Genomic DNA, 27833 nt, shown 5'->3' on the forward strand with positions numbered 1-27833 from the left:
AAGTCAGAAACAAAACTGCAGAAAACAGTAAGAGGCAGAGTGGGCAGATTGTAGAAACCCTGCTCAAGTTTAACCCTTAAAAGAACTAGAATCTTAAAAGTTCTTCTCTTGCTTGGCATTTTTTAGGGCTTTCCTTGGGGTGTTCAAGTTCAGGAACAAAGCAGTATCCCAAGAAGACAGCCCCAATGTCTCAAATCACTAAGTGACGATGGGACAACAGAAAGCTTCTTCCTCCGAGGTTAATAACGTCCTGTACCAGATTCAACAGCAGACTGTATCCCGGAAGAAAACATTTTTTTCTGAAAGATCTCTCAAACCTACAGTCTCCATCCGGGTCTTAGCGGAGGGTCTTGCCCCTCCTCCCCCGTCCCCTTATCTCTATTCCCTCCGGGCGAAGCGAAATTAATGAGAATCAGTGGGGAAAAGACATCTTTCCAACATGGAGAGAAAAAGCCGGTGTCAGGAGCCGGACGAGGATCCTTCCACTGGCCATAATCAAAAGGCTGACTCTCTAGCGCTGCTGATAAATTTAGTTAGTAAAGGTCACGACTAGGGTAGTTCCTTGATACAAGGCGAGCTACGGCGACGATTACTCTCACCCTCAAAGTGCATCGTTTGACGAACTTCCGCTTCACTGTCGCAAAGCGCTGTAATGCGAAGTCCCGCCCTAAGCTCTTTGACCTTTCGGGGTGGGGCGGGGGAGGTGCATAGTGAACTTCAGACCCAATGGCGAAGGAATGCTTTAACGATCAACCAATGGGGATGGGTCCTGGTCAGGGTCGGGACCCGGGTGCTCGCTAGGTGATGGGAAGGCGCTCGTCCGGAACTTCCGCCCACGTGGGGAACGGCGGAGGTGTGGGGCTTTGCGACTGGAGTTATGGGGCCGGCATCCCGAGGAGCAACCCGACGTCGGGTTCCCAGGGACTCTGAGGTGAGGAAGGCAGATCTCTTGCTCAGAAGAAGTCGTGGGTTTGGGAGAAGCCGTTGTTCGTTAATTCTGCAGAGGGAGGAATTTCAGGGAGACTACTGGGGTTCTGCGCTCCCCCTCCCCCCCCTTCCCCGGCTCTCTCTTCCTCTGAAATCTGCAGTCGAGACCTCGGCGTGCTTGTCAGCTGGCGTTTGCTGGGCTCCGAGCCTTTTGCCCTAGAGTCTCAGGGGAGCTGCAGGCCGTGCTGTAGTGCGGAGGCGAGGCTCACCCGCAGTCATTGAAAACAATTCAGTTCTGCGTCATCAGCGAGCGGGTGGGGGAGGTGCTTGACTGAACGGCGTAGTGAGACACGGTTCTTTGAACACTGTGGGCTTTTTACTGATTGCATTTTTCTTTTAAGCATGGTCTTCCATAAGAAAAAGGAGAGATGAGACTTGGGTGGAGTTTTGAAACATTTAGCACATTTAGTTGTTGAGAGCAATGAATTGTCATCAGAAATGAAATGGGCAGATGACGTCCATATTATTATGTAGAAAACGATAGTCATAAAACTTTGAGCTAAAAGGAGAAAGTCTTAGATATATAACAAAATTGTGTGTGTGTGTGTGTGTGTGTTCAAGATGAGATGTACTCTGTAGCCCAGCATAATTAAATGTGTAAGTCGTGAAATTACGATTTATAGTCAGTAAATGTTTGATTTGTATACCTATTTTATATACTTACATAGCCAGGGTCTCACAAAAATTTCTGACGCAAAAAAGGGTCACGAGTGGAAAAATTAAGAAGCCCTGGACTAGAAGAGTAGCCAGTAGGTGAATTCTGAGCTGTTGGAGTGACCTGACTAAAAGAGAGTAATTAATTAACAGGTTCACTTTTTTCAATAGGGAGGTCTGCAGTGGAGTAATCCAGGAATTTTCCTTGGCTCTGTGTTGTTTTAACGATTTTATCAGTGACTTGAATAAAGTAGTAAATGGCATATTTATCAAAATCAACTAAGTAAATATTAACTGGCTGCATTTTGCTCATATTGTTTACGTAAATGAAGCTAGGAGGGATAGTTTCACCTGGTGGATAGCAGGCTGGTGTCGAAAAAAATCTGTCTAAGCTAGAACATTGGCCATGTAAAGTAGGTTAGAAAATGAAATTAATTGAGATAAGAATAAAGTCTTATTTGGGGGTCAGAAATCAACTTTGTGGGAATAGTATAGGGAAAGTAGACTTAAAACAGTAGAAGTCAACAATTATATATACATTGTCTGAAAATCTGATCTTGGATTATATTGAGATGCACATTATTATAAAGTGGGAGGTGATGGTCTTGCTCGTGGACATCATAATTTCTTTTCAATAGTATTTTACTTTTCCAAATATATATAAAGATAGTTTTCAATATTCATTCTTGTAAGATCTATGTTCCAAATTTTTTTTCCTCCCCCCAAGATAACAGGCAATCTGATATAGGTTATAAACCTACAATCCTTTTAAACATATTTCTATATTTGTCAGGTAGTGCAAGAAAAATCAGAACAAAAGGGGAAAAAAAGCCATAAGAAAGAAAGAAAGAACAAAAGGTGAAAATAGTATGCTTTAATCCATATTCAGTCTCCAAAGTTCTCCCTCTAGATGTGGATGGCATTTTTCATTCCAAGACTTTTGGAATTGCCTTGAATCACTGCATTGCTGAGAAAAGTTAAGTCCTTCACAGTTGATCATCACCTAATCTTCTTGTCACCTGTGTATGGTGTTCTCACTCAAACAGTTCATGTAAGTCTTTCTAGACTTTTTTAAAGTCATCCTGCTGATCATTTCTTATAAAACAATAATATTCTATTATATTCATATACTATAACTTATTCAGCCACTCCTCAATTGATGGGCATGAAGTGGTGGATTCTTTCTTATTAGAGCACTCTCTATTAGAGTAGGGTTATCTGATAGGTTGAACAGAAGAGGCTTCATATGTGGCTTCTGAGGGCTATTCTAATTGTAAGAAATTTTTAGCTTGTCCAGTGCTTTCATTTTTACAGATGAGGAAACACTTAGAAACATGAAATGACTTGCCAAAGGAATCACACAAAAGATAGCTAGTTATCAGCAGATTCAGCAATGAGAACTTGGGTCTCCTAAGGCCCAGTCATCTGTTGTGAACTGAGTCCTTGCTATTTATTTCCTAGTTGTGAACTATTGTTCAAGATCCCATGTTATCACATAGCTAAATGTGGGTGTCTCCAAATTATTAATTATTATCTGCGTTTGATTTGCATACTATTTGATATACCCATATACCTGGAATCACATAAAAATATTTTCAGGCAAACAGAGGTTGCAAGCTTGAAAAGCTTAAGAAATCCTGGCTATACTACTATTTGCCATGTCTTATCTGGTATTATTATCATTCAAGGTACATTTTGTATTCCATACCTAGACTATGAGTTGTCCTTCTTTATCTTCCTGACTTTTTTATAATTGGACTTATAAATATTGATTGGTTGGTTATAGGAAGTAAGCCAGATCACTTTTGGTGTGGTAGCAATATTTTATTTATATATATGTGTGTGTGTGTGTGTGTGTGTGTGTGTGTGTGTGTGTATAAAATAGCTTTTTATTTTCAAAATACATGCAAAGATAGTTATCAATATTCACTCTTTCAAAACCTTGTGCTAGTAATCCAATATAGATTAAACATTTGCAGTTCTTCTAAACATATTTCCACATTTATCATGCTGCACAAGAAAGATCAGCTCAAAAAGGGGGAAAAGTGATTTAAAAAAACCCAAGCAAACAACAACAAAAGGTTATGACCCACATTCAGTCAGTGGATATATTTCTTTTTTTAAATTATAGCTTTTTATTTACAAGTTACATGCATGGGTAATTTTATAGCACTGACAATTGCCAAATCTTTTGTTCCCAGTTCCCACTCCTTCCCCCACCCCCATGGCAGGTTGACCAATACATGATAAATATGTTAAAGTATAAATTAAATACAATATAAGTATACATGCCCTAACAATTATTTTGCTGTACAAAAAGAATCGGACTTTGAAATAGTGTACTTTTAGCCTGTGAAGGAAATCAAAAATGCAGGTGGACAAAAATATAGGGATTGGGAATTCTATGTAGTAGTTTGAACAGGTAGAAGGGAAAATGTGATGTGCAAAAATGTTTGTTGCAGATTTTTTTGTGGTAGCAAGGAATTGGAAAAGCAGTGGATGACCATCATTTGGAGAAATGGCTGAACAAGTTGTGGTCTATGAAAATAATGGAATATTATTGTTCTATTAAAAATGATAAACAAGCTGATTTTAGAAAAGCCTGGAAAGATTTACATGAACTGATACTGAGTGAAACAAGCAGAATCAGGAATACATCATACACAATAACAGCAAGAATGTGAGTCTTGAAAGATTTGGTTCTTTTCTTAATGGTTCAGTGATCTAAAGGAATCCCAATAGACTTTGAACAGAAAATGCATGTGCAGCCAGAGAAAGAACTAAGGAGACAGTGTAAATCAACACATGCTATACTCCTTTTTTCTATGTGTGGGGTTTTTTCCCTTTTGCTCTGATTTTTCTTTTCTATTATGATTTTAGAGAAACGTGTATTAAAAATAAATTAATTAGAGGGGGAAAAAAAAAGAAAGTGTCTTTGGGCAGGTTGGTTCTAGGCACTCTTATCTTTTCTGATCTGACTCACAGAAAATATAAATGTCAGGGTTTCTATATACCGAAGTTCTATAATATCTGAAGTACTAGAGGAAATCTGACATCTCTTGTTTCCAATATACACATCAAGCATTAGATATGAAGATGGAAGATTTAAGTTTTAAATCCTTTTTCTGCAGCAAGGTGTGTTTGTTGACTTTGAATAGGTCATTTTACTTCTCAAGATTTCTGTAAAATGTTATGTCACTCATTGAATGCTACATTCATGTACTACGCTGTATGTGTCACATAAAATAATTTAGATAGATAGGCACCTCTGTGGGTGAGGATCTGATTTGTTGAATCTGTTTGAAGGAGATGTGGAGATTAAGATAAAAAGGTTCTCATCAGTTCAATCATTGAATAAAAATGTTCCAGGAGAGCAGAGTACTCTGTCCAGCAATTGGATAGAAAAGCCATCTGTGTATACACTATATGTGCAGGTAGGCCAATTTTTATGAAACTTACCTGTAGTACATACTTTCCCTTAGAAGCATAAAGCTCTTCTGTAGCCTGTTCTTTCCTATCCAGGAAGAAAGTTTATAAGCTCATCCACGCTACAGTTTTAAAGTGTTCTTTTCCACAGGAATCTGCAGTTTAAAAGAGGAGCCTGGAGAGCTGAAAGAAGGAAATGCTAGTTCTGAAATTTCAGGCATTAGGATAGGCAGTTTTGGGTAGGAATGTTGGAGATAGAGGAAGAGCAAATCATACCGTGTTAAATGAATTTGTCTGGCCCAATATGATACAGTATATCAGCAGAGCCTCAAAAGATCTAAAAGTAGGGAGCAAGTATGAGATCACTCCCATCTCTTTGGCCACAGGTAATAGAACCTGCTGTGGAAGACATGGAGTCACAGGAAAACAAGGATATTCCTTCCTCTAAGAAGCGTCGGACTGGGGCTCAGGATGGAGGACTCCTGCCACCTGTGGAGCTGAGCCAAGCCCAACTGTACAAGGAACCCACAAATGAAGAATTAAGCCAGATGAAAGAGACAGAAAACCTCTTCCACTCCAACCTCCTCCGGATGCAGGTCAGGATTGTGGGGAGGAGAAGGAAGAATGGGAGAGGGACCCCGCAATAGAAATAGAAGAGGGTGATAGAAAAAGTCGTTGGGTTCTGCAGAGGTTCTGAGAGGGATTCCTGAATTGAAGATTCCCTATCCCTTTCTAAAATCAAGTATGATCTCTTAGTGCTGATTCTTCAGAGGCAATGCTTCATTTTCCCAATTGTAAGCTAGAAAGTAGAATGGTTTGAGAAAAAGAACACTCAGTTGGGAGTCATGAGTCTTGGATTCTAGTTCTGGCCAAACTATTAACAATGTGACTTTGAGCACATTATTTAGTTTCTAAAACTTGGTTTTCTCTACTGTAAAATGAAATTGCCCAGGAAGTCTTGAGTTCTAATCCACCCTCAGCCTTTCTTGTGTGATCCTTGACAAATCAGTTAACCTCTGTTTGTCTCAGCTTTCTTATTGCATAAAGTGACTATTAAATGAAGCAATACTTGTAAAGCTTTTAGTACAGGGCCTTCTGTAGTCGATGATAAATAAACACTCCCCTGATTTTCATTATAGAATGTTAGAGCTGACAAAGATCTTAGGAACCATTACCTCCTTCCTTGAAAGAAAAAGAAAAAGAATCTAGGATTAAGCCAAATAATGGCAGGAATGAGAAATCAACTCCCAACCTTTCTCCTAGGCTAGTGTTCTTGCCATTAAACTAGTAGAGACATATATTACCACCCTCTCAATCATATACTTTTTAAACAGAGAACCAGAGAGTTGACACTGTGGGAATATTCCTCATTCCTAGGGATAATATTTTTATTTTTTTCACCCACCATAGTAATTCTGTGGTATACATGTGCTTTCCTGTTCAAAAAAGCAGGGTTGCAGAGAAATTCCTTCCTCACTCCCAGACCTGAAAGGTGTTCGTTCTCCCTAATGGGTGAATGAAATTCTGAAGTAGGGGGAGCTCTATGTTGGGACAAACATAAGAGGAGATGGGACTAGAATGGAGGAGGTAAAAATTGGCCATTCACTTTACCTTCAAGACCCAGGATCTGAGGCTAGATGAACATGGGATGGAGAACACTGTTCTCATTTCTAATGGCCTGATTGTGATCACTTAAGCTCTGGTTTTGAGTATGAGGGAAGCTTTGAAGACCTTCCTAGGTATTCCAATCCTTCTAGATGGAGGAGCTGTTGAAAGAGGTGAGACTGAAGGAGAAGAAGCAACAACGGATTGATGCCTTCTTGCATAAAATTAAGCAACGACTTCTTACTGTCCCTTCAACCAAGGTTACTGAGGTGAGTTTGAGCCAATATGAAAACAGTAGTTTGATGAGATTATCTAGGATTGGATGTGGGGGCTGGAGGACTCCAAATAGGAGCAAAAGAAGAGAGGCCTTTAGGGATGGAATTGTGATTAGAATATCTCCATAGTCCTAACAGTATAGTCACTACTGCCTGGAGGACAGAAAGCATGGTGACCAGGCATCCTCTCCCTTCCTAGAAACTCAGCTTAGAAGGTTGAGGGCATAGAGATATTTGCATTCTTGAATCAGGGACTAGAGGAAATTAAATGGTGTCATAAGGGTTTTCCACACCTGAGGGCTAAGTATAATCTGTCTTGGCATATGCTACCAAAAGGTTGGTTTTCTGCCTTACAAATAATTACGTTTTTGTTTGTCTCTTAGTGGGCTCACTCACACTTGCTTTTTTTTTTTTCCTCTCTTTTATTTCCTCCCAACCTTTCTCCCTTCTCAGATGACAGACCAGTCGTGGCTGCCCAAAGACATCAGAGTACCATTCATCCAGAAGCCTTATGCTGTGAAAGGTCGCTTCCAGTTCTTGCCTCCCACTCAGGTTACTGTGGTGGGTAGCTACCTGCTGGGAACTTGTGTCCGACCAGATGTCAATATTGATGTAGTGTTGACTATGCCAAAGGTAAGGCTCATGTTAGAGAAGGAATGATGGGGAAGGCTTTGGGAAACACCAGGATTACAGGCGAGGCCCTCAGATGCTTCTGATTCCCTCTTTAGCTATGCAGGCTAGGTACTCCCTGCAGAATGTCAGGCATGAACTTGGGCCAGCCAGTGGAGAAGCAGCTAGGGGGAGAAGTGGAGGAAGAAAGGGTCATGTCTTAGCCAGACCCGTATCATCGAAGAGAGTTCAGACTGGACATCGAGTTCTGGATTCTGTTCTAGGCTCAGCTTTTGCCTGCTGCTTCATGGATGAGCCATTCATTTCATTCTAGCCCTAAATTTCTCATCTCTAGAACAGATATACTAGTCTACCTTTGTCTACCACACAGTTTGTTGAAGTTCATTTTGAGGCAGCCAGTATGTGTGAAAAGGATTAGAGAACCAGTGGCATTTACTCTATAAATATGAGGTCAAGATGCCAAGCATTATTTAAGTGCCTGCTGTGTGCTGAGCTTTTCAGAATCAAAGGAAATTTAAAAACCATCCCTGCCCTCAAAGTGAACAGTTTAATGAGAAAACAACATGTAAACTGTATGGACAGTCATTTGAGGGCATTCAGTGGTTCTGGCCCTTCTCAGGTTACAGATGCTTCTTAGTTGTGGGACCATCACAAGTCACCGACTTTAATAGCAACATCTGCCTCACAAGGTGGTTGTGAGGATCCAGTGAGGTAATATTTGTAAAACACTTGGCAGAATACCTGCAGTACTGTAGTACTGTCTTTGTAAATGCTAGCTGTTATCATCATTACTATTTACTTATTAAGAATGATACCTAGTTTAAAAAAAAAAAAAAAAAGATTGATACCAGGTAAAGTGAAGGCAATTTCTGAAGGAAAGCACTAAGATTAAAGAAAACTGGGAAAGGTAATCATTATTGTTAACAGATCTTGGCTCCCCCTTAAAACCTATATTTAAAACATTGAAATCACCATTAAAAGTTACTCATTTCAGTCTGATGAATGAGAGCAGACTTAGAATTAGGAGACTGCAGTTCCAGTCTAGATTCTATCACAATCTCATCTTGTGATCTTGGGCATGTCACAAGTCCTCCCTGAGCTTATGAGATGGAGTATGGGGGGCATGAATTTCCCTCCTTAGCTTGTCAGCAAACCCAAGTGGTTGTGCCACCAATGAATGACAACGAGACCTAGGACTTAAGGTTCCTGATCTCTCACTGGTCCCTTCCCCACCACACACTGCTATGGCCCTGCCACTTGGTAATGTTCTGCCTTCTCCTTCCCTGTCCATAGGAGATCCTACAGGATAAGGACGGGCTAAATCAGCGCTACCTAAGAAAGCGTGCCCTCTACATAGCTCATCTGGGCCACCACTTGTCCCGGGACCCGCTCTTTGGCAGTGTCCGTTTCTCCTACACGAATGGTTGTCACCTGAAGCCCCTGCTGCTTCTCCGTCCCGCAGGTGCGTGCACACGCAGAAGGGTGGGCCCCTCCCTGTCAGGGCATGCAGGACCTCCTGTTCTCTGGCTTCTCCTGTGGTGGCCCCAGCCTCCAGGGAAGCTCCAGGCCAAGAGGAGACCCAGGATCTCAATGTCTCGCACCTCTTCTCAGGAAAGGATGAGCGGCTGGTCACTGTGCGCCTGCACCCCTGTCCGCCCCCTGGGTTCTTCCGTCTGTGTCGCCTGCTGCCCTCCAAGAACAACGTCCGTACCACTTGGTTCTGGGACAAGACGATTCCAGAGGAGGGTAAGGGTAAGAGCTGGGGAGACTTGAGGAGAGAGAGGGATTGGAGGGAAAGCGTGATATCTGGAGGTGGGATAGGGCAGAGTTTTGGGGGGAAAGGAGTAAGAAGATAGGGAAATGAAGGAATCATTTACTAATCTTCCCTCCTCTCCTCAGGTGTCCTGGATACTCCTACCCCTCACTATAATACCTTGCTTCTCTGTGATGAAGTTATGGAATCTCATCTTCATCTGCTGTCAGCCATGCTTGCTTCCTCCCCTGGTCTCCGGGATGGCATTATTTTGCTTAAAGTCTGGCTGCGACAGCGGGATCTGCATAAGGTTTGCCTGGGAATGGGGGTGCCCCATTTTGTCCTGGAGTCCATTTGACACGTTATTCTCCACATCTTTCTCTGGGGAAAATGGCAGGATTCCTTGCCTTCATAGCTCTGTGTGCATATACAGGGCCCAATTTTGGTCCTGGAGGAGACAGTGTTGAATTTGGATTGTCCTGAGTGGTACCAGATGGTGGTACCATATGGTGGTACCATGGAGGGCTATTTCTGTCTCTTCCTGGCTGGGTCATCAGTCTCTTGGGCTGAGCTGAAGGGGTTTTCTTTCAAGTCTAACCTTTCCTTCTCAATTTTTCCCTAGGGCGTAGGAGGCTTCAGTGGCTTCATTGTTTCCATGTTGGTGGCCTTCTTAGTGTCTTCTCGAAAAATCAGCAAGTCTATGAGTGGCTATCAAGTGCTGAGGAATGCATTGCAGTTTCTAGGTGAGGTAGAAAGATGGGAGAGAGTGGACTTAGGTTTTGGGGAAGATTTTCCCCACCTATTGGACTATTAGTCATCAGTCCTGTTTTATAAACAAGTAGAATGAAGCCTAGAGAGGAGTTGACTTCACAAGTTCCAAGATGGGAAAAGACATGACCAGATATCAATCTGTGTAAAAGAAAATCTGGGAATTTTTGATAGGTGACAAGCTCAGTATGAGTCAGCAGTGTGATATGGCATCCAGCAAAAATTAAACTCAATCTTAGACTGCATTTGGAAGGCAGAGAGAACTTCCAGGAATGAGGAGGTGAGAGTTTCTCTCTTCTGCCCTGGTGAAGTCATACTTGGCAAATTTTATGTAGTTCTAGATACCATGGCATGGATAGCTTCCCAGGGAAGACAGAGTAGCAAAGGACCTTGAGTCATTGCCATGTGAGGGTTGATTGAAGAAGTAGTAGATGGTGAGCTGGGAAAAGAAAGAAGATATATATATATATATATATATAGATAGATAGATAGATAGATAGATAGATAGATATAGATATATATATATATATAGATAGATAGATAGATAGATATAGATATAGATATAGATATAGATATAGATATAGATATAGATATAGATATATACACACAAACACACACTATCTTTGAAAACTCAAAAAGCCATTGTATGGAAGGGAGATTAGACAAGTTCTGTTTGTTTCCAGAGAGCAAAGCTAGGAGCGCCAATAGATGCTGCAAAAGGCAAATCTTGGCTTTGTGTGAGGGAAAATTTACTAACAATTAGAATTATGTAAAAATAGTTCAGGCTGTCTCTGGAGGTAATGGGTTTCCCTTGGCTGATGTTTGCAAGCAAGATTAGATGGCCACTTGTATGCTATGCCATTATAGGGATTCTTGGGAAAAGATTTGGACTAGATGGTGATTCAGCAGGGGAGGGCAGCATGGGAGGAGGTGGGGGACTAGGAGTGCTGGGGTAGGAGGGATGGAGTGGATGCCCTCCCACCTCATTGCTCCAGGGCTGACCTGTTACTCATCTTCCTTCATCACTCCCAACTCCAGCTGCCACGGATCTGACAGTCAATGGCATCAGCTTATGTCGTAGTTTGGATCCATCCCTGGTAAGTGGGGACCCTGATGGGAGGGGAGGGATTATGTGGAGGATGGGGATAAGAGGGAACAGCTGGGATATAAGGGTCATGAGGGCTTCCTTCATGGTGGGAGGGTCTAGAGGAGAGGATGGTGGAGCTGATGGTCTCTGGCTCAACCACCCTCCTTTTGTCCTTAACCTCTTTGCTTTCCTTTACTTTAGCCAGCTGTGGCTGACTTCCATCAGGCCTTCTCTGTGGTCTTTGTGGATCCATCAGGCTACCTTAATCTGTGTGCTGATGTCACAGTTCCCACCTATCAGCAGGTATCTGGATCTCTTTTCAACCTTTGTTGAGGACACTAGTGGAAACAAGTAGCAGGATAGAATATCAGAGCTTCCCCAGAGTTGCTAGGGTTGAGTTCTATGCCCCTGCAGTGTCCTTCCAGGGGCCAATTTACATAAATACTTAACTGTCAAAAGAGCTGGACTCCATCCCATGGGCTGCTCCTTGGGGAAGCTTGTGCTTCTGTCCATAGTTCTAAGCTTCCCCTATCTGTCTTTTTTCTTCAGGTGCAACATGAAGCCCAGCTGTCTATGACTATGCTGGATGATAAGACTGTAGATGGGTTCCAGATGCTGCTTATGACACCCAAACCAATGATCCGGACCTTTGACCATGTTCTCCAGTGAGATGGCGTGTGGGGGGAAGGTGGGGAAGTAAGGGGGAGTCCAGGTGGGTTTCATGGAGGGGACTAGCAGGGATACTTAATAATGTTTACCTTGGGGTCATATTTTTCTGTGCTCTTTCTCTTCTTTTTCCTAATCCTTCTCTCTTTCCCAGTATACATCCCCTAAACTGTCTGTATGCTGCCTGCCGGAGGCTAAAGATGTGGTCAGAACTGCTGGACCATGGGGGAGACTATGTGGCTGCCATACTTCCCACCTTGACTACCCTTCTGGAACGGGGCCTGGGCTCCCGTTTGATCTTATTGACCCATTCTCGGGCTCCTGTGCCTGAGGTAAGCACTACAAAGGGAGGCTTCCCAGGGACTTTGAAGAAGGCAGTGGGATGTTGTTGGGTGAAGTGTTGGAAAAGCAGCATACCAAGTCTGACTCCTAGGGATTGAGGTCATGTGTTCCTCCTTTTTCTTCCCATCCCCTCACTACAGTGGGAGATCAACCAGAACCCACCAAAGCACAAGGATTGGGGAGGCTTGACGTTGGGACTGTTACTCCGGCCTGAAGGACTAGTCAGTGTCCTAGAGATGGGACCCGAAGCTGATCACCCAGAGGTGAGGAGCCCAGAGCTCTGAGTAAATCTAAGGTCAAGGCTGGGAGGGCCAGGGAGATGTAGCTGTTGCCCTGAGAAGGCTAGTCTCATTAGGGAACCCATCTACTGTAGATCAGTCAAGGAAACTGACTTTTTTAGACTATTTCAAAAAGAAGAATGTACCAGTTGGTGGTGGTCGCCCTGATGTCTTTGTTCTTGCTTCTGCCCCCTTGTCTCAGGCTGCTGATTTCCGCCAGTTCTGGGGCCCACGATCTGAGCTGAGGCGTTTCCAGGATGGGTCAATCCGGGAGGCTGTTCTTTGGAAGGCTGAATCCATGGCCGAGAAACGCCTCCTGCCCCACCAGGTGATCACTCACCTCCTGAAACTGTGAGTGTCCTTCATAGACTGTTGTTGCTTGAAGGGGTCTTAGATCAGCTAATCCCACCTCTTTAAATGATTGGTTTAAGATCATACAGCTAACCAGAGACCGGGTCTCCTCACCTCTCCAGGGCTCTTTCCTTAAGCCCAGAATGCCATCTACTTCCAACTAGTACTCTTGTCCCCCACCAGTCCCCAGGTACCAGGGGATTGGGGAGGGTCCCATGCTACAGGTGCCTTTACTTGGTCTGACTTGAGAGTGAGGAAAGCTGTCCTTTTTTTCCTTTTCAGTCCATCTCCTGACCCTAGTCTTCCCTGACCAATAGAATTTAAGAGCTGGTAGGGTTCATCTGTCATTATCTTCCTTCTGTCATATACAGACATCTAGTTTACCCTTCCTAGCTCACTGTACTCAAGGAACTCAGCTTAATTGGAAGGCTCAAGATACACAGTATCCCACGGTCTCAGAGTCTCAGGGCCCTTAGTAGTCACCAACTCCACTTCTCCCCCTTCCCCCCCCCGCCCCCAAAATGGCCATACGAGTCTTATGTGCCTTGCTTCAGTTCACTGACTATTTAAGTATCTTGTAGGTGCTGCGTATCCTCTAAATCTTCTCTCCTCCTACAATTCTTTAATCTTGATGTTTTTGGACTTTGAGGTATCTCTTCCTCTCCTCTGGATGGACATATTAGAACAGCTGCAGGGGGTTTATCTACAGGCTTTATCTTTATCTATAGGTTTATCTATCTCTGAGGGTTTATTGTAAGGAAAGTTCTTGGCATCTTGTCACATGCCATCCACGTAAATGTGAGCCCACTGTGGCAATGCACGATATCCCCAAAATCATAATGTACTTTAACGATAAATAATTTAAACTCTTAACAACTTCACTAAGACTTTGGGGGCACTTGTGTAATAAGAAATTGAGCATAGATTAGTGGTTAGAGATCTCTTCTGACAAAAGGGAAAGCTGGCTTCAAGCCCAGCTCTTGACATCCTGGCTGGGTGAACTTGGGGCATTTGGAGGCCATGGCTCTTCTTGAAGATTCCTGGATACAGACCAATGGTAAACTACTTTGAGGAGGGAGGTACCTCAGGGAGGTCTGTTTCTTAACAAGATGGTCTGGTCTGGACTAAAAACTGCAATGTAAGAGGAAGAATTAAATGTAGCCTAAGATTCATTTTGCTTTTTTTTAAGTAGTTGTCTAGTACTTTTAGCAATTTTCTGTGTCTTTTTTCCTTCCCAGCCATGTAGGTATACCTGAGTCCTATGTACATTATGTAGGGGGCTCCCTGGACCCTCTGATCAGAGTCCCCAAAGAGGTGAGGCCCCTGGGATGCCGGGTAGAAGGAATGATTTAGGGGGAAGAGGGGAGAGACCTGGGAGAAGTGTAGTCCCTAAAGTGCCCTGTAGGTGGTGCAGTGGCTTCACCAAAACTTTAGCTGGGCCCTGAACCTGCTGGAAGAATTGGAGAACTGCTAAGAAAGGGGCGAGTGGAGAGGGGGATGGATAAGGACGCCTCCAGGCTTGCCTACACTCATCCCTGGGCTTTCAGGGAACCCCCCATCAGAGAGGGGGAGATAGGGTGCTTCTGCTCTGAGCCTCTTCACTCAGTTCATTTCCAAAAGTAAGAAGGCCTGACCTCGTTTCCTGTGTTTCCCTGGCAGACTCACAGCACAGGTGAGGAGGCGCTGGCCATGGTTGTACGCTCCTATGACCACCTGAGCCGCCAGCTGTGGGGGCTCAAAGGGTTGCCTCTGACTGTCACCTCTGTTCAGGGAGCTCACCCTGCCCTGCGATATACCGACGTGAGTGTTCTGGGATCTGGGCTCCCTTCCTCCCGTCAGTTCCCCTCTTCTCCCTTTCCCCTGTCCCTGCTGGCTGCCAGCCCTACCACAAAAATTCCCTCAAATAAATACATTCCATACCTAGGTGTTCTCCCCTGTTCCTGTTTGGTTTGATCACACATTCCATGACCACCTGGAAAAACGGGACGCACTGCTTCCTCGGTCCAGCAAGCCCTGCCCTGCCTTTGTGGATCCCATAAATGGTGAGGGAATTGTGTTTATGGTACTACTGGGGGTATGACATGCAAAGTAAATGCAGATGATTTGATCTGGGGAGGGGAGTAGGTGAAATGGGTGAAATGAAGAAGACTCTGGAATTCTGAGCAGGGAACTAACAACCCCTTTCTTTTCCTCCTCTTTGAAGTGGTGTGTCATCTAGAGGGTAGTGGGCAATGGCCCCAAGATGCAGATGCCATCCAGCGTGTTAGAGCTGCCTTTCAGTTGCGTCTGGCAGAGGTGTTGAATCAAGAGCATGGACTCCAGTGTTCAGCTAAGGCTTCCCATACTGATGTCTACAAGGTAATGATGTGGCCAGAGCAGCTGTGAATGTTGGGAGAAAGTTCGCTGGACTCAAAGTGGGGCTTCGAGTCCTGGCACTGCCCTTGGTTGTGTGAACTTAGGATGAGTCATTGACTCTTCATCTGTAAACCAGAGGCCTAACAAGAGAGTAGGCCCAACTTTAAATTTTGGTCCTATATCACAGAGGAGGACAAATTGGGAGCCTTTTATCACTCCATTTCCCCAATTTCTTAGGACGGTTATGTTTTTCGAGTCCGAGTGGCATATCACCGGGAACCCCAAATCCTAAAGGAATCCTGTACCCCAGAGGGAATGATCACACTGAGAGATACACCTGCCTCAATCCTTCTTGATCGGGACACACGGCAACTGCCCCAGCTCACGAGTGCCTTACATGGGTAAGGGACTTGGAGGGCTATGGTTGGAGTTTGCTGATTTGGGTCATCTCCTTTCTCTCACTACCTAATCTCATCTTCTTCTCTAGATTAGAATCTGAATGCTTGAGTCCTAAACTTTTTCCCCAACGCTTGTTTTTTACCTTTCTCTCTGTCTTTGGCTGGATCCCAGGATCAATGACTTTTCATTCACACTCTCCTCCCCCTGGGTTGGGCAACTGGGTCCTATTCCTATTTCCCTTTTTCAGACTGAATTCTCAGATGCCAAGTACTTAGTTCTACTTTCTCTGCTTTTCTTTCACTTCATCTTCATAGGCTCCAGCAACAGCATTCAGCTTTCTCTGGTGTGGCCCGTCTGGCAAAGCGCTGGGTCCGGGCCCAGCTCCTCAGTGATGGATTGACAGAGGAGAGCCTAGACTTGATGGCTGCCTCCCTCTTCCTGCAACCTGCTCCTTTTACCCCACCCAGGTGAGCCACCTTCATTTCATCCCAGCCTCTTTTGTCTCTTTTGGACTGGGAAAAATCTTCACTGACTTAACCCAAATCTATGCTCTTGTGACATCAGTGTATTCTCTCCAAATGTGGAAGAAAAATTAAGGGAGCATTAGATTCAGAGATCCTTCCCTAAGGAATCTAGACCCTTTGCCTTTGATTTGTGTGGTTATATGTTGGGAGCAAAGGTAGTGTTGTAAAAACTAGTTGGAGCTAGAAAATATCTTGTCCACAGTTCTCTGCTCTTTCCCAGAGTTCCTTTTTCCTCAGTTCCCCCCAGGTTGGCTTTCTCCGGTTCCTGTCCCTGCTGTCCACATTTGACTGGAAAAATAATCCCCTTATTATTAACCTGAATGGTGAACTCACAGGTGAGTAAAGGGAAACTGTTCTAGTCTCATTTGTCAGAAGCTCCTGAGGAGAAGGGCTGAGGCTGCAGTGAAAGGGGAAGCACTTCTCACTAGTGACCCTAGGAAGCAGTTGGGAAGGAGTCTCCTCTAGTGAAAGCATTTGCTTATCCTATTTGTTCTACTTTTTCCTCTTTCCTGCCCTTGAGAAGATGTTCCAAGTAGGAGTGAAAAGATGCATGAAATATCGAAATAATAACAATGATAATAAAACTGTAATCTAAAAAGATAGCTCAGCCTTCTTTAATTCTGGAGTTAATAAAGAAAGAAGGTCCTCACTGGGCTGGAATAGTAAAGACTTGCTTCATGGGGAGGTAAAGTTTGAGTTTGATTTTGAAGAAATGGAAAACAGTTTCCATAGAAAGAAAGGAAGAAAGGGAAGAAAGGATTTTTGAGAAGTATGTATAAGTAGTCAGGCTGGGGCTAGATTGTAGGGGTCCTTGAATTTTAACTTAAGGAGTTTATATTTTTCCCTGTAGTGTTGGAAGGGAAGGTGGTCATTAAAGGCCTTGGGACAAGATGGGGGGACCAGGATGGAAGTTGAATTTAAGTGGGTGCTTAGGAACTGTAGCCCCTCTCTGTTGTGGGAAGATAGGGGTGAGATGACCTTGACTGGGCATCATGCCCAGACCTGGGAGGTGAGAAGTATTCTCTTCAGTAACTAAAATACCTTGAACTGGGGAGGGGCTCTTAATCCCCATTGTTAAGTCTCAGGAGGAGAGGGATGGGGGGAGCCAGGCTTAGTGTCAGTTTCCTAATTCCCCAGGTGTGAGTGCACATGTGGGCGAATAGGGTTGCTTCTACCTGTACTGGCAGATATCACCTGGAATGGGTGGGGAATAGGAGATTGGTTTGCTCCAAGGGACTCTTAGGACTCTTTGCTTATATAGTCTAGGCCAGAGGCAGAAAAAATCAATCTGAGTAACTGAGACTAGTGAAATATTGGACTCTGAGGAGACAGGACTCTTGGGTCTTTGAGGATTCTGCTGAACTTCCAATCTGATTCTTTTGCTGTGTGTGTGTGTGTGTATGTGTGTGTGCGCGTGCACGCATCCCTCCACAGCTAGGATTGTGCTAAGGATAGTTTTGATGAAAAGAATATTGTATTTTTGTATTTTCCTTTTTTTTTTTTAATTAAAATAAGAAGGCCAAGAGGAATCACAGATAATCCAGACAGCTTTGAAAGTTATGTTGTAAATTTTTTAAGTACTTAAAAGAAAGCTATAAATAAGAGATTCACAATTTCAGCCATACTCTTTTCTTTCACAATATGGAAGGCAATGCTTGTTTTATTTGGTTTCTAAGTTTAGATTTGTGTTGTGTATACATATATACCATAATGGTGGGGGTAACCAGACAGCTGGATTGGGTAGTAGAGATTCTGATACTCACGTCCTCTTATCTCCAGCTGAGGATCAAGCAGAGATTCATAGCCATTTCCTAGAATCTCGAATCCGCCTTCCTGTCATGGTTATTGCCACACCCCAAGACCGAAACCACTCCTTATGGACAAAGGACAAACCCTCAGCTCAGGTAAATAGCCCTCAATCCTATGATCACCATGCAGACCTGTACTTATGGCCAGATTCACTATCCTCCAACATCAAACTAGTTGTCTGAGGAAGGGGAAGTAAAGGAGGTGGATATCTGCTAGTTCTTGGGCTGTTTGGTGATAGGGGGTGAGGCTGGGACTGGGGCATCATTGCTTCTGACATGTCTTTCCTACAGATCCTGCATCACCTTGTGAACCTAGCAGCTAAAGCTCTGTCAGTCCTAGAGAACCAGTTGATGAATCCTTCTAAGTCTGGAGATATCAGGGTGAGATATAGGTGTGAGGTTTCTTTTTGTTTAAGGCATTGTTAAAAAAAATAATAATAATAATCTGTCTCTCTCACTACCACCTCTATGTTCTCCTAAATTGAGTTTAAAAAACCCCAAATCTTTTATTACATATATTTAATGCAGCAATACAAATTCGCACCTTAGATACATCCAACATGTATATCTTTCTCTGCATCTTAAGACATCTTTCATCTTCATTCTTTTGGACTCGTGGTTTATCATTTTGTTGATCAGAATTCCAATGTTTTTCAAGGTTTTTCTCTTTAACATTATCACTGTCTAAATTGTTCTAGTTCTGCTCTGTTCTCTGCATATCAATTTTCCCAGTTTACTCTGAAATTTTCCATTTCTTAGAGCACGATACATTTCATGGCATCCACATAGTTTATTTAGTTGTTTCTCAATAGGAGAATGCTTTCCTAGTTTCCAACTTCTAGCTACCATTAACAGAGGTACTGTTAATATATTTGTACATATATATATGCTTTCCCTCTGTCTTTATGCATAGGTAATTTTCAATATTCACCCCTGCAAAACCTTATGTTTCACATTTTTTTCTCCCTCGCTTCCCCCTACCACCTCCCCTAGATGGCAAGTAATTCAATATATGTTTTTTAAAAAAATCCAATTATGTGGAATCTTCTATATATATTTCTATAATTATCTTGCTGCACAAGAAAAATCAGATCAAAAAGAAAAAAGAGAGAAAACAAAAAGCAAGCAAACAACAATTTAAAAAGAAAAATGCTATGTTGTGATCCACACTCAATCCCTACAGTACTCTCTGGGTGCAAATGGCTCTCTCCATCACAAATCTTTGATTTCTTTAGGGTAGGAATGGACCTCATAGTGGTATGGCTCTGTCAGAGGGCATGCAGTTTGGGAACTTTGTAGGCATAGTTTCTTCCAAAGTGCCCTGCAGAATATTTGGATCAGTTCTCAGCTGCCCCAGCAGGTACTAGTGTTTCTCCACAGAGCCTGATGACCCTGATTGTGTGGCCTTTTGTCTTCTGGGCCAATCTGAAAGGTGTAAGATTCTATAGAACTAGGTGAGGGATAAGATGAGCTATGAGGGGGCTGGATCCTAGAGCTAGAGCTGGGAAGGACCTTGGTTATTTAATCCAAATCTCTTATTTTGTAGTTGAAGAAACTGTGACCCAGAGAACTTAAATGGTGACCTCAGAGTCCTAGTGTCCTGACTGATAGGCCAATGATCTTTAGCCTCTACACAAAAATGTTGCTTTTCAAATGAACCTGGGTTATAATTCTGGTTCTGTTGCTAACTATGTGAACTAGGCCAGTTCTTTGTTCTCTCTATGCTTGTTTTCTTCATCGGTAAGGAAAGTGAAAGGGCTGGACCAGCCTGTCCTAACCATCTGACTCTGTTTTAAGATGATGTAATTCCTATATCAGCTGTTAGGAGACCTTAGGAGAATCAGTTTACATTTTAGGGTCTCAGTTTCACCATTAGTCAAATGAGGATCATACTTGCCTTGCTTATTTCCTTTGTGTAAAATTGTGTGTGTTGGCACCATCTTGAAATGTGGTGGCAGAGCAGAGGCATCTCTACTTATTCTTGCCTACAACTTCCTTTAAGATGGTATTCCGGCCGGCCCTGGATGTTTATGATGTGCTAATCCGCCTGAATCCCCGGCACATCCCCAGGCATCGAGAGGCTGTGGACCTACCTGCAGCTTCCTTCAGCAGAGGTCTCCTTCAGAGTGCTGACTCCTCCCCCCGGCTGCCCGTCCTCTGCTATGACCCTCCAACCCTCTACCTTGATCAGCTCAGAGTAAGTTGTTCACCCCTTGCTCCTCCATCCCTCAACTTCTGTCCTTGCTCCTCTTCTACCCAACCTTCTGAATCCCAATCAAGCAGCTAGTTCTAAGGCTTCTATTTTTTTCATAACAGCCTCATTATTCCTGCCAATTCCCTTCTTTCTTTATTTCCCCTCACTTTTCAGTGCTTACCTCTCCCTCATCTCTTGTTTTCCCCTTTCCTATTTTTATCCCCACATCCTTTTATTCCTTTTTCTCTGTCCCTTCCCCTAATCACTCCCCCATGGAAGCCAGACTTATTATTATGCATAAGGTTTAGACAGGCCAAGAGGTACTTCTGGCATTCTCAAAAAAAGTTTGCAGGAAGAATTTGAGGTACAAAACGGCTGGACACCAAGGAGAAAAGTGGCAGGTGGAAGAGGGTGAGTTATTGTAGAATAGTGAGGTTGGCAGTGGGTGTAATGGGAATGACTTTGCCTTTTCCTTCAGAGTTGGAAGGAAGTTGAAAGGCTTTCTACTCCAGCCCTTTCCCTATGTCCTACACGGCCTGGACAAATAATTGTGTTCATTGGGATTTATTATTTTTTTCAAAAAATAGCTTTTTATTTTCAAAATACATGCAAAGATAGTTTTCAACATTCACCCTTGCAAAACTTTGTGTTCCAAATTTTTTTCCTTCCCTTCTCCCACCTTCTCCTCTAGATAGCAAGTAATCCAATATATTTCAAATAGTTCAGTTCTATTGTACATATTTCCACCTTTATCATGCTGCACAAGAATAATCAGATCAAAAAGGGAAATGAGAAAAAAAAAGCAAACAACAAAAAAGGTAAAAAAACAAACAAACAAAAATTGTTGTGATCCACATTCAGTCCCCACAGTCCTCTCTCTGCGTGCAGATGGCTCTCTCCATCACAAGTTTATAGGAATTGGCCTGAATCACCTCATTGTTTAAAAAAGCCATCATCAGACTTGATCATCACAAAATCTTGTTGCCGTGTACAATGTTCTCCTGGTTCTACTCACTTAGCATCAGTTCATGTAAGTCTCTCCAGGCCTCTCTGAAATCATCCTGCTGATCCTTTCTTATAGAACAATAACATTCCATTACCTTAATATACCATAACTTATTCAGCCATTCTCCAACTGATGGGCATCCACTTAGTTTCCATTTTCTTGCCACTACAAAAAGGACTACTACATTTTTGCATATGTGAGTCCCTTTCTCTTCTTTAAGATCTCTTTGGGATACAAGTCCAGTAGAAACACTGCTGGATCAAAGGGTATGCACAGTTTGATAGCCCTTGGGGCACAGTTCCATACTGTTCTCCATTATGGTTGGATCAGTTCACAACTCCACCAACAATATATTAGTATCCCAGTTTTCCCACATCCCTTCCAAATGTTTATTATTATATTTTCCTGTCATCTTAACCAATCTAAGAGGTATATAGTAGTACCTCAGAGTTGTCTTAATTTGCAATTCTCTAATCAAGTGATTTACAGCATTTTTTTTATATGACTAGAAATGGCTTTAATTTCTTAATCTGCAAATTGTCTGTTCATATCTTTTGACCATTTATCAATTGGAGAATGGCTTCTATTTTAAGTTTTAGTCAATTCTCTCTGTATAATTTTAGAAATGAGGCCTTTATCAAAACCCTTGGATGAAAATTCCCCCCCCCCCCAATTTTCTGCTTCCTTTCTAAGCATGTTTGCATTGGTTTTGTTTGTACAAAGCCTTTTAAATTTGCTATAATCAAAATTGGATTTATTAAATAATTGAGGGAGTCATCAGTTTCCTTATCCTGGTCCTCAGACTATAGCTTTGTCCCTGTCTTCCTCCATTACCCCCTTCAGCAAAAGGACTGTATAGGAGTCCTTGTGTGATAGAAAGAACCCTAAATTGGCAGTCAGGAAAGCTGGGTTCAATCTCCAGCTCTACAAACAAACTTCCTGTTACTGCCCTTCTCTTGACCTAAGTTTCCTCTTGAAATGAGGACACTTGAACCCACCTTGGATATTTACTTACTATCTGTGACATTTGGGCTAATTCTCTATCTCAGTTTTCTCATCTTTAAAATAAAGGCATGAGATGAGATGTTTTCATAAGTTTTCTCTAGTTCTAGATCTGGGTGTCTTGTCAGCCTCACTGGAAGGAGTTGGGGGAGTAAAAATGAGCTAGAATATGGTCAAAATAAAAGATTGTTGTTCAGTCATTTTAGTTGTATCTGATTTCTCATGACTCCTTTGGGAGCTTCTGGGCAAACATACAGGAGTGCTTTGCTGTATTCTTCTCCAGCTCATTTTCAGATGAGGAACTGAGGCAAACAGGCTTAAGTGATTTATCCAAGGTCACACAAACGTTTTAATAAGTCTGAGAAGATTAAAACTCAAGTCTTCCTCACTCCAGACCTGGTACTCTATCCACTGTACCATCCAGAAATAAAAAGATAAAAGATTAGTTTCTAGGGATGTGAAGAGGAGTTAGAGACATGGTATAGGAGGGTGTGCTGAACTTGAAGTCAAGAAGATTTCAGAGATGTTCTCTGCTACCAGTTGTGTGATCTAGGGAAATCACCCAGCTTCTTTGCCTCAGGGAGCACTAGGATTTCTTTCTTCAGTCTTTGACAGATTTCTATCTGTGCAGAGAGTTAGTTCTTAAACCAATAGCTCCCCATGCTGCCAGAATCAGACCTTTTATTATTCAGGTATCTTGTGTCTCTAATGTGTTTTGAGCTGCATTGGGGGAAAGAGGGCCCGTATTAATGAAATCATAGCTTCTTTGCAATGCTCATACAAGGCAGTTATAAGAGTACTAACTTAGTCTGAAATGTTTGGGGAGGTGCTGATTATAAAGGGAAAGTTTAGCGAGGGAAAAGTCATTCCTAGTGCTCATCACAGTCCAAGGGCTGTTGAGACCAGTCTTGGGGAGGGTCTTGGGCCTTGCTTGTGATGCTGTCTGACACATTGTCTTCTTTCCCGTTTCCCTAGAAGGCCTTTGGAGACTTGGCACTGTTTTTTTATGATCAGCATGGTGGAGAAGTGATTGGTGTCTTATGGAGACCTGACAGCTTCCAGCCACAACCCTTCAAGGTGAGATGGTGGGGTCAGTGTCAATGTGCATGAATCTGTAGGCATATATGCTGGTAGGGCCCTTGAAAGACTAGGGGAGCACTCTGCTCTCTGCCCTGGGATCATTTTCCATCATGGGTTATTTCCTGGGCTTCTGCATTGGAGACTCTACATGCTGCCCATCCCCATCTCCCAGATGTTCACAGAGGCTTGGTTTCTGCTTTTACTTTTTAATCCTGGGCCTACATTTGTTCTGTTCCTTTCCCTTCTGTCCCCTCCAGGCTACCAGTGTGCAGGGGAGGATGGTGGTGTCACAGAGAGGGGATCTGGTGACAGTGCCCAATGTGGAGGCCATTTTGGAAGATTTTGCCATCCTGGGCAAAGGTCTGGTACAAACTGTGGAGGCCCAGAGTGAGAAGTGGACAGTGTGATCCCAAACTCCAGCTGCATTACGCCATACCTGGAGGGAAGATGGAGAAAATTGTCTCCGAAATTGTGACCGCCACACTTTCATCCCCAGTAAAAGCTCCAGTTGTTCCTTGGCAACCCTGGCCTCTGGCTCTGGGTTTGGCCTCCTGAAATCCAGGAGCAGCCCTCCTCAGATCCTGACACTCCAGAATATAATCTGCGGAAGGAGCGAAAGCATCAGTTCTTATCTGAAATGAACTCCTTTTTTTCTTATTTTTTTAAAAAATATTTTCATAATTATTTCAATATTACTGGTTTCATTTAAAATTCTATGTATTCTGTGTTATGCATTTAAAAGCAGTCTAAGAAGGAATCTTTGACACACAAAAAAGGTTTTACAGGCTTTGATGAGGCCTAAGCCTCAGTTCAGCTGTAACAGAGGGCCCTCGGAGATACCATATTTCTGGAGTCAGACAGTCCGGCACACTTTGTGTTTCTTTTGCCAAGTGTCATAATCTCCCTGGGCCTTGATCTCCTTTGACTGTAGTGATGATGTTGGACTAACTGTCCTCCAAGCTCCTCTCCAGCACTCATCCTCTCCTCATGATTTTTGTTCCCATTTTGGGTTCTCTTTCAGGGAATGAAGCCCTCCCCTAAGTCATTTCTGCTAGAGGAGCATGACTTGGGGCAGGCCAGAGTCTTATTGCTTAGAGTTTGAGTAGTGAGGCATGTTTTTTCCTTCTCCTATTGGTTATCATAGACCCTAGCCACTTGCCTTTTATCCCTCCTGCACTTTGGAGGCTTTACTCTTTTTGATCTAGCCTCCCAGAGTGCCCCAGCCTCAATGCTTGTTAGAGCACTGGACCTTTCCCCAGTCCTTCTGAGTTTTGAATCTTAGGTTGTTCATATGAGCTGACTAACTGCTAATGGTCCTGTCTGATCCTGAGACAAAGGCCTGACTTCTCTGAGTCGGCAGCATATGCTGATTTGTGAGGATGGTAAGCTCCCACGATGATGAATTAAAGTGGGGAGGGCAGAGGGAGACAGATGGCCCTCACTCTTGGCCAACCCACTGAAACTTTGGGGGAAAGAGACTTGATAGCTCTTGTTTTGGCAATTGCCCCCTCATCCCCTAGCTCTGGGGACCATGCCTTGTAACTAAGATTAAAAAAGGAAAAACAGCTGACATAAATGAGTCTGGATGGTATGTATATGCTTTGTGCCACACCCGTATTTCATCCCCACCCTCAAAGAAGGGAGATGGGGCATTTTCTTATCTTTTTTGACTGGGCCAAGCTTGGTCTTCAGTTTTGTCTTTTTTTCTTGTCATTTACATTGGTGTTGCCTCTGTGCTTGTTGTTCATTCCCCCAATCAGTTGGCATCTACTTTTGTTTCCAACGCTTTGCCATTACACAAAATGCTATTATTGATATTTGGAGTTCTGTTTGCCTACTAATACCATCAAATTTAGGAGTGGAGGGCAAGTGTGGAAACCTGCTCGTTCCCAAACCACAGTAACTTAAGTGACCACTACAATTCTGGACTCCTGGGGTCAGAAGAGTAAGGATCGTTTTGGAACTCCTGAGTAAGTTGACATGGTTCCCAAAGTGGGGCAGCTTCTGGCTGTGCTTTGGGTTTGGGATACCAAGCTAAGAAGAGACATGGGGTGATAAAGATTGGAGCAGACTTTCATGGCTGTTACTTTGCCTCAGGAGTGATTGATCCTTCCCTACCCCACAGATGGGAGTCTCTACAGTCCTTCAGGTCAAGTTCTTGTTCACCAGCTTTCATCAGGCCTTTGGGGCTGTGTGTGTGTGTGTGTGTGTTTGGGAGGGGTTGGGGGGAAGGAAGAGAGGATAGAATGGCAGAATGGGTAGGATTAGTTACACTTGAGAACTTCCTTTTCCATGGAGCCGCTGTTTGCAAGTTGTTGGGCCTTAACCTGGAGCATTGAGCAAGACAATTGTTCCTGGGGATTCCCTCCCCACCCCAGTGGCCTATATCTGTTCTGTGAGTCAGAACTTAATCTAGGCCTTGAGCAGTACCAGATAAGAGAAAGAAAGACTTGGTATGCTTGTTTGCAGGGAGAGGGACACTTACATGAGGTGTCTCAGTGGACAGGGAACCTATCCATCTTCCAGAGCAACTGAGATCGGTACTGGAAGGAGACCCAGAAGTGGGCAGCCCTTTGGTCTGAGAACGGAGACATTTCTCTTCCCACCACATACTTTCCTGTCTCCATTTTCTGTGAGACAGGAATGGTTCTTCCCTTGCTAGCAGTTGTGGTTTTACTAGAGTGCCACATTTGCAAGGGAGTATCTCTTGGAAGGGTGAAGTCAGGAAAATTTGAATTCAAATCTTACCACAGACATTTACTAGCCATGACTCTGGGCAAGTTAGTCACCTGTTTGCTCAACTGTGAGATGGAAATTAATAACAGCACCTAACTCCCAGGATGGTGAGGTTCAAATCATGCTATTTGTAAAGAATGTAGCATAATACCTAGCATATAGTAGGCTCTTTCCTTTTTCTGGAACCAGGTTTCCTCAAATTCAAGAGGGGAAAGTTTGGATTAAATGGCCCCTGGAGGCCCTTATAGCTCTAGATTTGTGGTTATAGGACCCACCACTCCTGTTGTTCAAGATTCAGCTCGAATTTCACCCCCTCTGAAGCTTTCCTGAACCACCTCGCACACAGGGTAGTAGAGAGCTGGGCTTCAAGACAGCTGCCACACTGACAGTGTGTTGTTCCTTGCCACATTACGAAGATTAGAAGCTGCAGAAAAATGTGCCAATTTGTGTCGGGAAGGAGTTTCCTGATGGGACATTGCTTATGCAGATGCAGTCACAAAAGTCCAAAAAAATAAATATTCCTGCCTCCCCTCCTGTGGTGGGGGAGCGTAGTAGAAAGAATACTGGTTATAGAATTGGCCTACATTCAAATTCCAGCTACACATTTATCTGTGTGGACAAGTCACAGTTTTTCCGAGTCTGAGTGTCGTACAATCTGTAAAAGAGATAATAATATGTGTACTACCTGACTCATTACATTTAGCCCAAAAGGGTTTAATCTTAAGGCTTTATATGTTTGAGTTATCTTTGCAAGCAGGTGAGTCCAGTCTCTAGACTGCACACCCACAGGCCAAAGACAGAGTTCAGTACAGGCTGGACTGATTGAGACAAAAGCCGGGGCCAAGGCTGACAGTAATCTACTCGTCCCTTTCCATCCTCCCTGACTGCCTCAGACTTGTGGGATCTCCTCAGGGACAAAGATTCCTCAGCCTGAATCACTTCCCTGTTTTGTGGCGTCATGGCCCTACTGAAGACAGTCTTCCATCTTCCTGCAATCACTCCTGCTCCGTCCTGTCCTCCCTGCCCAAGAAGCCCAGGGGCAGAAGGGAGCCTCTGCCATCTCCCCTGTAATTAATTAGCATCTGGCCTGGGCCAGGGAGACTCATCCTTGGAAGAGCATGACTGTTCATTACCTTGGCCTTTCCCAGGGACCATTTTGGAAAACTAGCTTTGTTTAACAAAGACCACACCCTCAGCCATCTGTGTGTGTGAGCACCCAAACTTGGCCTGACCCTGGCTGCCACAGCTACCCTTCCAGTTTCTGTCACCATTTCCACATATCATAGAGTTTGGGACTTGAGCAGCAGGGAAGACCTTTTTTTCCCCATCCTCCCTCAAACTCTCAGGCCAGACATCCTTGAGGAACAAAATTTTCTGGCATAAGGAAAGATCCAGGACCATTTTAGGAGCTTCATAGCAATACTGAAACAAAATTTTAATTGTGCCCTAGTCAAAAAGATTAACCTGTCTCAGAAACCACTTTTGTTTAGCAGCCTTTTCTTTGATTTCTGGATCCTCTCTGGTCTACCCTACAGTCCCTTCCCTTCTTAGTATAAACAGCTGTTCTGATCACCAGTCAGGCCACAGGAAAGCATCTCTGAATGGGTGTTCCTTCAGTCTGGGATATTCCATTGATTGTTTAAGCAGGAACCAACCAACTAATAAATACTCTTTCTGAAAGCACCATCATCCTTCTCTCTTTGTCTTTTTCTGTCTTTCTATTTGTTTCTCTCAATAAACAAATGTTTGTTCCCTCCCACTGATTAATCTTTATAACAAATAAGAAGGGGGCATAGTTTGATGAAAGTTACCAACATGTGGGGGAAAAATGATTTTATGTTTGGAGTTCCATACTCGTAGTCTTAAATAACTGAAAAGAAGATAGGAGATATTGTTTCTCTTCTTTG

At 43.3% G+C, this 27833-nt stretch overlaps 2 protein-coding genes across 5 annotated transcripts in view; one reads left to right on the forward strand and one right to left on the reverse strand.

Annotated features, from left to right (window-relative positions):
- The window catches only part of LOC127561895 (tubulin polyglutamylase complex subunit 2-like), an 877998-nt gene that overhangs the window by 635003 nt on the left and 215162 nt on the right, over positions 1 to 27833 (reverse strand). The gene's annotated exons all lie outside the window — the stretch shown is intronic.
- NOL6 (nucleolar protein 6) lies at positions 820 to 27612 on the forward strand. 2 transcript variants are annotated; one of them, XM_051997069.1, is made up of 26 exons: positions 820 to 931; positions 5454 to 5663; positions 6825 to 6941; positions 7401 to 7580; positions 8871 to 9039; positions 9189 to 9329; positions 9477 to 9640; positions 9953 to 10073; positions 11137 to 11195; positions 11387 to 11488; positions 11735 to 11850; positions 12006 to 12183; positions 12334 to 12456; positions 12674 to 12822; positions 14061 to 14136; positions 14482 to 14622; positions 14747 to 14864; positions 15026 to 15180; positions 15415 to 15578; positions 15891 to 16043; positions 16338 to 16435; positions 17880 to 18004; positions 18200 to 18289; positions 19911 to 20105; positions 23086 to 23187; positions 23448 to 27612. In XM_051997069.1, the coding sequence occupies exons 1-26, from the start codon at positions 878 to 880 to the stop codon at positions 23595 to 23597; spliced, it is 3450 nt and encodes a 1149-aa protein (XP_051853029.1). In that variant the 5' UTR covers positions 820 to 877; the 3' UTR covers positions 23598 to 27612. The 2 variants fall into 2 exon arrangements, with proteins under 2 accessions (XP_051853029.1, XP_051853035.1); XM_051997075.1 differs by having other exon boundaries at positions 9189 to 9323.

The sequence above is a fragment of the Antechinus flavipes genome, chromosome 1 (assembly GCF_016432865.1).
Source record: "Antechinus flavipes isolate AdamAnt ecotype Samford, QLD, Australia chromosome 1, AdamAnt_v2, whole genome shotgun sequence".
NCBI classification, from domain to species: Eukaryota; Metazoa; Chordata; class Mammalia; order Dasyuromorphia; family Dasyuridae; genus Antechinus; species Antechinus flavipes.

Bases quoted from the DNA above. Each gene is read 5' to 3' on its own strand.
- NOL6 (XM_051997069.1), top strand. From the start codon at position 878: ATGGGGCCGGCATCCCGAGGAGCAACCCGACGTCGGGTTCCCAGGGAC. The intron at 11,196-11,386 runs GTAAGTGGGGAC...CCTTTACTTTAG, and splicing joins GTAGTTTGGATCCATCCCTG to CCAGCTGTGGCTGACTTCCA. The intron at 16,436-17,879 runs GTGAGTAAAGGG...TCTTATCTCCAG, and splicing joins CCTGAATGGTGAACTCACAG to CTGAGGATCAAGCAGAGATT.